Source organism: Chinchilla lanigera, unplaced genomic scaffold, assembly GCF_000276665.1.
Source record: "Chinchilla lanigera isolate Chin_1 unplaced genomic scaffold, ChiLan1.0 scaffold00007, whole genome shotgun sequence".
NCBI classification, from domain to species: domain Eukaryota; kingdom Metazoa; phylum Chordata; class Mammalia; order Rodentia; family Chinchillidae; genus Chinchilla; species Chinchilla lanigera.
In genome coordinates this window covers 5,583,570-5,595,239 of record NW_004955408.1, presented here as the reverse complement: position 1 = coordinate 5,595,239, position 11,670 = coordinate 5,583,570, and the positions used below count along the sequence as shown (strand labels likewise).

The window sequence follows — 11,670 nt, the reverse complement described above, 5'->3', positions numbered from 1 at the left end:
ATTGATAATTTCCTACCATTTTGTCTGTAATTTGCTAAGTCCCCCCATTATTATGTTATCCTTCTTTTATTCTTTAAAATAAAAATTAAAAACAATAAAAAAATAAAAAAATAAAAGACCCAATACCTCAGGAAAAAAAAAAAAACAAAAAACCAGGGGCTGGTGGCACAGTTCCGAGGTAGACCACTTGCCCAACATATGACTTGTTCTGGGTTTGATTCTCCACATTAAAAAAAAAAAAGAAAAAAGAAAAGAAAGTAACAAGTAATTAATTAATTAAAATTAAAATAAACCAAAGGAAAAATTAATAAATTCACAAGTGCATCTGCTAATAAAAATGTAGTATTAGGCAAGGAGTTGCCCATTAGCAGGCCTGAGGGCCCAAGGGGGAGAAGTGTCCAAAATAGGGAGCACTGGTGGTTTACTGAAGAAACAGACACCGGAGTTACAAGGCGGGTATGAGGCGGGACAAAACTACGGTCAACCAATAAGATTACAAGAAGTATAGGCGCTTAGTAGTATTGATTGAGTGGGGACTAAGTGGGGAAGTAGGCAGACAAGGACTTTCCTGGAAGGGGTGGGGTAAGGAGGTGTTGGTTCCCTCTCCAAGGTGACTGATGCCTATTTAGAATATCAGTCGCTACTGTTCATCCCAGGGGAAGTGTGTGAGTGTAGTTGCTCAACTTCGTCGTGAAGCCTGGCCTTCAGTGAATGTGCCTCCTGCCAAGATTGTCTTCTGTGCAGAGGGCCAGCCCTGTCTACCTGCCTGCAAAGTTTATAACTAACTTAGCTGTCTACATTACTTCTGGACATTTTACTTAGAAGTTATTTTGGAATTGCAAAATATCTTCCCATCCTTCTTAGATGGTCAGCCTGTCTGACAGTAAAACCTAAAATAAATAAGTTGTTTTTAGGGAAGTAAATTAGGGAAGACATAACCTAAATTAATAATTTAAAAAAAGAGATGAATGTATATAATACTCAAAATTATAAGGGTAACATAATCAAACAAGAGAAAGTAAAAAAGATAACAAAGCCAAATAAGTAGCCCTAAGAATGGTCTGCACTGGCTGGAGATGGTGGTGCATACCTGTAATCCCAGCACTCGGGAGGCTGAGGCAGGAGGATTGCCATGAATTCAAGGCCAGCCTGGGTTGCATAGTAAGTTCGAGACCAGCCTAAACTGCACAGTGAGACCCTGTCTCAAAAAAACCAAAACAAAACAAAAAAAGAATACTCTGTATAATCTTTTCCCAATAAATTTGAAAATACATGAGAAGTATAATTTTCTCAAAAGCTAGAAAACCAAATCAATCTGAATAAAAAAATAATAAAATATGTCAAATTCCCCAAACAAGATATAACCAGATCTACTGTCCCACAGGGGATTTATACAATTCTACTAACCTTTAAAGAGAAATAATTCCAATTTTTACAAAAATGCTCCAGTCTAGAAAAAGAAGTAAAACTTATAGATTCTTTTTACAAATCAAGTATCTCATATAAATACATTGACAGTGCAGGGAAAGAAAGATTTCCTCTCCTTACCCTTTCTAAGGTTTGTGGCTGAGGTTCCTATAGCACAAGGAAGATTAACGAGAGAAGAGCACACAAAGTTATGTAACGGAAGTTTTACATCACACAGGCATCTTCAGAAGTGACGATCCTAAGAAACACGTAAATAGGACAAAGAAAATATTTTTTCTTTTGCAGCGCTGGGGACCAAATCCAGGGCCTCACAAATGCTAGGTAAGCACTCTACTACTAAGCTACATCTCCAGCCCCAAACTTGTCCATTTTATTCTTAGATTTGATAAAGAGTGGACAGTTGTGGAAAAATGTGATCGGAGAGCAAAAATGTGTGATTTAATGATAGTAAGCTAGGGAAGACTTAGCAAGGCCTGAGTGTTCACTTTTTTTTTTTTTTTTTTTTTTTCCAGTACCGGGAACCGAACTCAGGACCTTGCGCTTGCCAGGCAGGCACTTTGCCGCTGAGCTAAATCCCCAGACTCAAGCCTGAGTGTTCAGGTTTGTCTCTGTGTCCCGGTGTTTTCAGAAGTAAGAATGTTCCTTTCCTGTAGGTATAGAGGGGTATTTCTCAAATGAGGGTCTTATGATTTGTTTCAGAAGAGAAGGGCAGGAGGGAAGATAAGAGTGACCTTCCTGCTTCTGTTTTCTCAAATCCAAAGTGCCTCTTTATTCTTATTATTTATTTTTTATAATCTGCAGAACCTGAGATTGAATCCAGGGTCTTGTTGCATACTAGGTGGGCAACCTACTCCTGAGCTACACCCCTAGCCCCAAGGGGCCATGTTTTGGGAAGCGTATCTTGAACCCATCAATACCAACATACAATAAACATTATGAGGATAAAGAAAACAAATAGAAAAGTCCAGGCCAATCTAATCTACAGTGTCAACGCAAAAATCTTAAATGTTAGAAAACAAGACTGGTATGGAGACATACTCTATAATCCCATCTCCTGGGGAGGCTGAAACAGGAGAACCCCAAGTTTGAGGCCAACCTGGGCAACTTAACAAGACCCTGTCTCAAAATGAAATTGTGAAGAAGGACTAAGCCCTGTTGTAGAGCATTTGCCTAGCATGTGTCAGGCCTTGGGTTCGTTTATCAGTATCACAATTAAAAAAGAAAAGAAAAGCCAAATGACATCCAAAAGCACCCAGAAAGAATAATATACTGCATCTAAACTGAATTTGATCGGGAAGTGGAAATAGGGCCAATATTTTAAAAATGTACAAATACCTCATTATATTAATAGTTCAAAATAGAAAATCGTGTCTTTATAAATACCAACATGGAATTTGATCAAATTAAACACTGCTTTTTTGCGGTGCCAGGGTTGAACCCAGGGCCTCACACAAGTGACAAGTGTTTTACTGCTGAGCCACACACCCAGGTGCTACACATCCTTTTTCTTCTCAATTTTTTTCTATTAAGACATGTTTGCAGTGCATAATGATTACACTCATTGTGGGGAGCTGGTACAGGTACATGACACATCTCAGTTCTCTTTTAAATCTCCTTCTCCCTTCCCCCGTCTCTCCTCTTGATCCCCTTCCCATTTGCAAAAGATCTATCATCATATTCTCCATTATATATCTTTTTAAAAAAAATATTTTGGGTTTCTCATATAAGAAAAATCATGTGATATTTAAGCTTGTGTGCCTGATTTATTTCACTTAACATTATGGTCTCAGGATGCATCCAATTTTCCAACAATAATTCAAGTTTATCCTTTGTTATGGCAGAGTAGTACTCATCATGTATAAATACCATGGGAAAATATTAAAGACAAATATTTAGGATATGTTAGACATATTAATCAATGAAATACAGACATTTGAAATAAACAATGATAAAAAAACTGGCTGGCTCTCATCGCAGCATTTGGGAGGCTGAGGCAGGATTCCTGTGAGTTCGAGGCCAGCGTGGGCTACATAGCAAGACCCTGCCTCAAAAAACAAAAACAACCTCCTCAAAACCCTCAATAAGTAAATTAATTAATTAATTAATTAATTAATTAAAAATTTTTAAAAAAGAAGTGGCTGGTCACAATAGTGTACGCTTATAATCCCAGGACTGTGGGAGGCTGAGGCAGGAGTATCCAAAACTGGAACCCAGTCTGGGCGATTTGGGGATGTAGCTCATCGTGAAAGCCCTGGGTTCAAACCTTCATATTGCAAAAAGGAAGGAGGAGAAAGAAAAGGAGAAGCAGAAGGAGAAGTAGTGGGAATATTCTAGATCCTCTTCTAGAATGTCTTTTAGAATTAGTTTTAGATTTCCAACAAAAGAGAACTTTCAGAGTAGCCAGGTTTGGTGGTGTATACCTGCAATCCCAGCACTCGGGAAGCTGAGGCAGAATGATCACTGCAAGTTCCAGGCCAGCCTGGGCTACAATATGAGTTACAGTGAAACCCTGTCTCAAAAAGGCGCTCCCCTCCAAAAAAAGAACTGTGAGGATATTCTAGAAGATAATCTCAGAAGAGGAGAAAGACGAGGTGGGGGGTAAGATGTGGTGGTTAAAAGCACATTCACTCCTTTAACACTTTGTTCAAAAGACAGAGCTTAATTCCTCTCTTCTGGAACGCATTCTGGATTTAGTGACTTGCTTGCACTGAATGGGGTAAATCAGAAGTGACGGCAGGTGATCCAGGAGTCCAAGACATAAAGGGTACTGTGGCGTGACCTTTGTGATTCACGTTGTCTGCAGAAGACCCTGCAGTGAGGACGCTTGCGTGATAGGGGAGAGGGGCCCGAAACGAGGAGCTGGGACTGGCTACCTATGGCCCTGTCTGTGAGCCACCCTGGAGGTGGGGCCACCAGCCTGGGCAACCTCCACCTGCCTGCACTGCTGGACAGCAGAGAGCCGGATGCCTCCGTGCAGCCAGGGGAGCCGCTCCTGAGCGCCAGGCACAGGAACTGGCAGATGGGAAAAGCTGATTGCTTTAAGCTACTGAGTTTTGGAGCAATTTGTTATGCAGCCACACAACTAATACTGAAGGTAAAATAAAAACTTTTCTGAGCAGAAAAAGGGGGAAAGAGTTTGACACCAGAAGACCCGTACTAAAGGAAATTTGAACATACGGTATAATTTTCAGGTATAAGGAAAATGAAACTAGAAGGAAGGTGAGAGATAGACAAGGAATGAAGAAAACCTAGAATGGCAAATATGAATATAAGCCTAATGCTTCATTGGATTTAAAGATATATCACAGTAAGGAGGTGTCACTAAATGGAGAGATACACCATACCGTGTCAAGGGAAGGAAGAGTCATTCTTCCCTGAGTGATCTATAAATTTGATGTAATCTTAATTGAAATGGCAGCAGCTTGTTTCCTTAGAAATTGAAAAAATGATATTAAAGTTTATACAGTGATAGACTGAAATAGGACAATTCTATAAAAGACACAGCCGAAGGACTCATAAACATGATTTTAATATTTACCATAAAGCTATTGGAAGTTTGACAAACTATGACCCACAGGCTAATGGTGTGTACCCTGTTTTTGCCAGCTTACAAGCTAAAAATACTTCTGGAACTTTTAAGTGGTTGAAAAAGGGAAAAAGGTGAAGTGGGAAAACTGACTTTGACTCTAGTAATAAGTATACTCTTAGAAAGTCTGAGTCACAGAAACAACTAGAAACAGTGAACTGGTCAGTAACTGGACTTGCCAAAAGAGTTCTGTGAAATGTTAATATGTTTTAAAATTACTTCACATTTTTATTAATATTAATATAAATAATGTTCTGTATAATTCTATCACTTGTACAATGTTAAAAATTCCACAGTGTAGCTGGGGGTGGTGGTGCACTCCTGTGATCCCAGCACTCGGGAGGCTGAGGCAGGAGGATCACCATGAGATCAGGGGCCAGCCTAAACTACATAGTGAGACCCTGTCTCAAAAAAACAAAAAAAGCTTCCACATTGTAAAAGTGTGCTAGGTGTGGTGGAACATAGCTATAATCCTAGCATTCTGGGAGGTTGAGGCAGAAGGATAAAATATTTGAGCCCAGCCTGGGCAATTTAGTGAGACCCCATCTCAAAATAAAAAATAAAAATAGAAAAGGGCTGGGGAAGTAGCTCAGCACAAAAACCCTGGATTAAATCCCCAGTACCAAAAAAAGAAGAAAAGAGGGGCTGGGGATTTAGCTCAGCAGCAAAAGCACTTGCCTGGCAAGCGCAAGGTTGTGAGTTCAATTCCTGGCACCGGAAGAAAAGACAAAAAAAAAAAAAAAAAAAAAAAAAAAAAAAAAAAAAAAAAAAAAAGAAGAAAAGAAAAAAAGGAAGGAAGAAAGAAAATGAAAAGAAAAATATTTATCTGTGCACTTTTGTGTTCTCATAACTGAATGCAAGGTGGAATATGCTTGCACATACATACATATATGCAGATGCCCCATCACTGTCAAAATAGTTGCTGCATGGCCCTTAACTTTTCTCAGATCCCATGGGCAAGGTTAAGGCGCTAGCTGTAGCTGTTGTTCACAAAGCCTGGATTCTTACTTCTGGGTCAACCTCTACTCGATACAATTAAGTGATCAAGAAATTGACTCAGAGGACCCTCAAGAATGTTAAGTGCTTTTCTTTTCTTTCTCACTTGCTTTTCTTTTTGAAGTGCCTGTGATTGAACCCAGGGCCTCATGCATTGTAGACAAGTGCTTTACAACTGAGCTACATCGCCAACCCTTTTTTTTTTAAATCTTATTTTAAGGAATGGGATCTTACTATGCCCAGGATGTGATCCTCCCACCTCAGTATGCCTAGTAGCTGGGAATGCAGGTGCTCACCCTTGTGCTTGGCACATTGAAAGCTTTAAAAGTTTGGTTAACCAAAGGTAGAATTACTTGGAGCCTTGACAGAGCAACCAGTATCTGCCTTTTTGTGGGTTGTGGGTCTTTTGAGACAGGGTCTTGCTATGCAGCCCAGGCTGACCTTGAACTCATGGCAATCCTCCTGCCTCAGCCTCCCAAGTGCTGGGATTACAGGTGTGCACCACCACACCCAGCTGACTACCCTGTATTTCTATAGTGGATTGGCTTTCTGAATGCTGGGGTTCTACACCCCAAAGAAGCTGCAGAAGCAGCAGATAGCACATGGTCAGTTCTTGCACCAGAGTCCTGCTGACCATGTAGGGCCTATATTGGAGCCCTCCTACGCCCACCTCAGTACTTCAACCTCACATTTGATAGGGCATGATGGAGAAGCCCATGAAGTCACTAATCTGTCAAGTCTGGTGGAGGCTCAGGGAATTTCCCAGTTGCTGAAGCTGAATGCTTCCACAGAACTCACCACTTTGAGAGAAGTTTGTTTTTTTCAGTGGGTCTTCCACCTGACCCTGTAACAGATGGCCGAGTCAAAGCCGCTAAATGAACACCCTCTGGCCCACCTGCTTATCTCTTCTGGACACATCTATTCTGGAAACCACATTCTGGAAACTCAGATGTCACTGCTGTGGTTAAAATCCCTCAGCGGTGCCACATTCTTCTTCCGGTCTGCACCAGGAACCCTCCCTTGGCCTTCCGGTCCTGCTGACCTCGGCAGCCTCATCTCCATTCCCTTCGCTTGCTTGTCCACTGACTTGCAGCTCCCCTTTACTAGGCGAACTCCTGCTTCTTCTCTGGCCCTCTAGCATCCCTTCCCTGACCCCAGGACTGGGGCAGGTCCCTTTGCTTATTCACGCTTGTGGCACTGAGTTTTCCCTTTACTCGATAACGTTCAAAATTTCCGTTTACTTGAGCAATTATGTCACTTCTGTCTGCCTCCCACAAGACGATCAAGTTCATTAGGGCAGGGCTGAGTTTGCTTTCACGGCAGCCCCACTCCCTAGGAACGCGCCTAGCAAGCATTCACTCCAGGAAAGCAGGTCCCAAGATGCGCAGCTACACGTGTCAGTCCCTCTGCGGCGCAGACCCCAGAAGCCTCGGGATAGGGCGGTGCCTGGGGAACCCTCAGTGTGAAAAGGACGCCGCAACGCTCTAGCTGGCGTCCAGCCGCCCCCTGAGAGGGGGCGCTCCAACTCTGTGCTTGAGGGCCTCAGGTTCTCCGCCGGTTCCCTGCGGGGTGGATCACACTTGCAGAGTCACACTTGCAGCCCTGGGCAGAGCGACGCCAAGCACGGCGGGATGCAGAACTCCGAAGGGCCAGGCGCGCAGGCCGAGCCCCAGCAAGCCGCCACACCCGGCGAGGGCGCTCTAGGCCGGTCCTCCCGAGCAGTCGCGCGCCCCCAGGGCCTCTCTAGCTGCCAGGCGCTGGCGCAGTGCTTGTCGGGAAGGCGGCGGCGGCGGCGTCTGGAGCCATGGTGGGTGGCGAGGCAGCCGCCGCGGTGGAAGAACTGGTTTCCGGGGTGCGGCAGGCGGCCGACTTCGCCGAGCAGTTCCGGTCCTACTCCGAAAGCGAGAAGCAATGGAAGGCTCGCATGGAATTCATCCTACGCCATCTGCCAGACTACCGCGACCCGCCGGACGGCGGCGGCCGCCTGGACCAGCTGCTGTCCCTCTCCATGGTCTGGGCCAATCACCTCTTCCTGGGCTGCAGGTGCGGACCCCTGCCGTCCGGCTGACCCTGTCCCCAGCCCGCCGACCCTCCGCCCTCTCCCAGGGCTCACCCCGGACCGAGACCCCTGCCCCAGACCGAACCTGCACCCATCTCCCGCCACGTGGGCTGGCCCGCCGGCTCCCTCCCGCCCTGGCAGCCCCTTGCAAAGACGCTTACCTGCCCTGAGCCTCTGTCCTCGGTTGGTAAATGGGCGGTTGTGATGACTACAATAATTAAACCTTGAAGAGCTCAATGCATGGTTGGGCTCCAGAGTAGCTATATTGCTAATGCAATTTATATTACTGTTACTAGCTCAAACTACCACTTTTGCAGAGTACGTTTTAAGTCAATGAACTTTCAACCACAGGGGCAGAAGCTGAGACAAACTAAGAATACCTGAGAGAGAGGAAATAACATGCCTAGGGCTGTGCAGCTTCTGGCAGGACTGCAACGACGGCGGGCATAATCTGTGTCCTTTGGCTTTTTCTCCCCACTCCCAGCTTTGCCCCTCTGCTTTCCGTCTTACGAAAATAACGTGTTATATAGCCTGGCGTGGTGGTGCACGCCTGTAATCCCAGCACTCGGGAGGCTGAGGCAGGAGGATCGTTGTGAGTTCGAGGCCAGCTTGGATTACAAAGTGAGCTCGAGGCCAGCCTGAACTGCACAGGGAGACCCTGTCTCAAAAAGACCAAAAAAAAAAAAAAAAAACATGTGACCTTTTATCAAGGTCTCAAAGTCCATGGCATCTTGGCTTCTGCATCAGCAGGGCAAGAGCCAGCCTTCACGAAAGAGCAGCTGATGCCACGGCTCCCTTACTTCTTACTTTAGGATTCCCTGAAGCTGTGTGAGAGAAAAGGGACGGCTTGGTTTGGTCCTAAATTTCTGTACCCTGACTGCTGTCCGGCCCCTCCAAGCCATGTTTTGTTTTCCTCCAGTACTGGAAACCGAACCCAGGACTTTGTGCGTGCTGAGCATGTGCTGTACAACTGAGCGGCATTCCGAACCCCAGGCCGCTTGTTATTTTGTTTCAATTTCTTCATGTTTTGGGATTTATTGGAACAGGGTATAGGGAAGCCACGCCGGACATAGCCATCCCTTTTTTCTGGCTTCCAGATGACCCTGGGAAATCCTGGTTAACAGGTTCCAAGGCTAGGCAGATGTCAAGAGAATGAAGCAGATGACCCAGGCATGCCTGCCCAGCAGTCTGGAAGTTTGAAGCGGGGGGATTGCAAATTCTAGCAAATTCTTAGCAAGACTCTGTCTCAAAAAATAGAAAGAAAGAAAGAAAGAAAGAAGGAAAGAAAGAAAAAGACTGGGGATGTGGCTCAATGAAAAAAGCAAAAAAAGCTAAGCAAATGTACAAATGTTATTTATTTATTTGTTCGTTTATTTGGTACCAGGAATGGATCTCACGCCCTTGCACTTGCCCGGCAGACACTGTGGCTCTGAGCTATATCACCAGTAACAGAATGTGATATTCATAAGACTGACATGCTACATGTTTAAAAGTAATCAAAACAGTTTTTGGCCTTCACCCCATATTTGTGAAATGTACTTCCTGATGTATGGAGATTTCAAATCTTTTGTAAATATTGAAATGTACTCTGTTGACATTCCTGCCCAGTTCTGTACCTACAAGTGGGAAGACGTGTTTCCTAACCTTGTGCTGAATATGTATCAGTTTCCCCTGCAGTTTCCAGTTAGTTCTTTGGAAACCCAGGTACAGTGGTGCACACTTGTAGCCCCAGCTGCTGGGAAAACTGAGGCAGGGAAATCATTTGAGTTCCAGGCCAGCCTGGGCAACATTATGAAATTCCATCTCTTAAAAAAAAAAAACGTTCAGTTCTCCTACAGTTGAGTTTACAGACCAGAAACTTGCAATTTCTTATTAACGTAAAGTGAGTAGTAATTCTTCCAGTTTTCACCTTAGTACTTTTTATTGTGCAGTTACAATAAAGACCTTCTGGACAAGGTGATGGAAATGGCTGATGGAATTGAAGTGGAAGACTTGCCACAGTTTACCACCAGAAGTGAATTAATGAAAAAGGTAAACAGGATTTCTAAGTGCATTTGATGGACCGATGAGGGGTTAATGGTATCTGGTTTGATGATACTACATTGGAGGAAACTGTTTTTGTGTTTTTGAGAGAGAGTCTCCCTACGTAGCCCAGGCTGCCTTGACCCACACTTCTTGTCCCTGGAAGCAGCGCTGCCATCACACAAAGCAAAAACATTTTGCAGCTGGAGGGACCCACTGTGAGGCTCAGGGTACTGCAGCTTTTTTGAGTTATGTGTGTTACAACTTCATTCAAAAAAACTAATATTTTCTTAGTAGCCAAGTTTACTTTTAGACTTGATGACAATGAAAATGATGTTCTGCTGCTCCTAAAAAGTGAGATCCTTAAGAGGGTGCCTTGAGTCTTGCCAGTGAGGACTGCTGGGTGTGGAGGTGGAGTTCAGCTGGAGAGTGCTGGCCTCCCATTCACAGAGCGCTGGGTTCTGTCCACAGCCCAACAAGCCAGAAATGCTCCTCTGGAAGCCTGTGCTGAGAACGAGTCCTCTGTGTGCTGGGCCTGGTTTCTGGAAATCGAGGGCTGTCCACTCTACTGAAGGCCACTCTGAGAACTCCCTGGAAAGAGGCCCAGGGGTCTTCACAGAAGTTTTTGCATATAACAGAGGAAGCTGGCAAGCATTAGGCAAGAGTGCCAGCCCCCAGACAAACACCAAAAACCTAATTCCCTTGTCTAGTCGTGCACTTGAAAATGTCTGTTGTGCTGCCCGGAATTGATCCCTTAGCTCTAAAATTAGAGTTTCACTGGGTTTTAAAGCTGGCTAGCAAGCGAAATGAATCGCCTGGCAGTGTTAGTATCTTGAGCCCAGACAGTAATGATGACTAGAGACAGAAGGCCTCCACAAGAAGATTTTAAAAATACTTTCTGGCGGTTCTACAGCTTGGAGATGAGTACATCTCTGTGGTACTGTGGGTGAGGGTTTTTTTTGTTTGTTTTTTTTGTTTTTGTTTGTTTGAGAAGAGAAATGAGCATTAGTCTTTGATAAGTGGGATTTTTTTAGTTTCTTGTTTTTGATGCTACTGGGGATTGAAACCAGTGCCTTCATACTGAGCTATGTCCCCAGCCCTTTTAGTTTTTATTTCTAGACAGGATTTTGGTAAGTCACTAAGTTGCCTGGGCTGGGCTTAAACTTTCAGTCCTCTTGCCTCGGCCTCTGAGAGTTCCGGGTTTACAGGTATTTGCCATCGTGCTTGGCTAGACATGTGGGACTTGTCAAACAGTTGCAGTGTATGCTGTATTTCTTTTGAAAGACGGGGATTCAAGCACAAATATATTGAGCAAATGATTTTTGATTTCTAACCACCACCCTGAGGCACCTGCTCCCAGCCTGTGGGACTGACTATCCAGCACCCTATTAAAGAATGATAATTAACGAAGAGCAGCAGCTGACTCAGGAAAGCTGTTAGCGCCAGGAATGTCAGAGTTAGTATTTCCAAGGTAATGTCTTAAGCAAGGAGAAACGATTGACTAGGAAGCTGTCATTATTGGCTTAGCAAAAAAGGTTGTCAGCCTAATTGGTCCATTTTTCCTGAGAACGGGGAGGGG

At 44.3% G+C, this 11,670-nt stretch overlaps 1 protein-coding gene across 1 annotated transcript in view; it reads left to right on the top strand.

The window, feature by feature from the left end:
• Positions 1-7,766: 7,766 nt before the first annotated feature.
• Cdkn2aipnl (CDKN2A interacting protein N-terminal like) overlaps positions 7,767-11,670 on the top strand; it is a 5,962-nt gene continuing 2,058 nt past the window's right edge. Inside the window, exons 1-2 of the mRNA XM_005376150.2 lie at positions 7,767-8,053; positions 10,001-10,100. Of these exons, the coding sequence (XP_005376207.1) occupies positions 7,815-8,053; positions 10,001-10,100 (339 nt within the window). The 5' untranslated portion in view covers positions 7,767-7,814. The remainder of the gene's footprint in view (positions 8,054-10,000; positions 10,101-11,670) is intronic.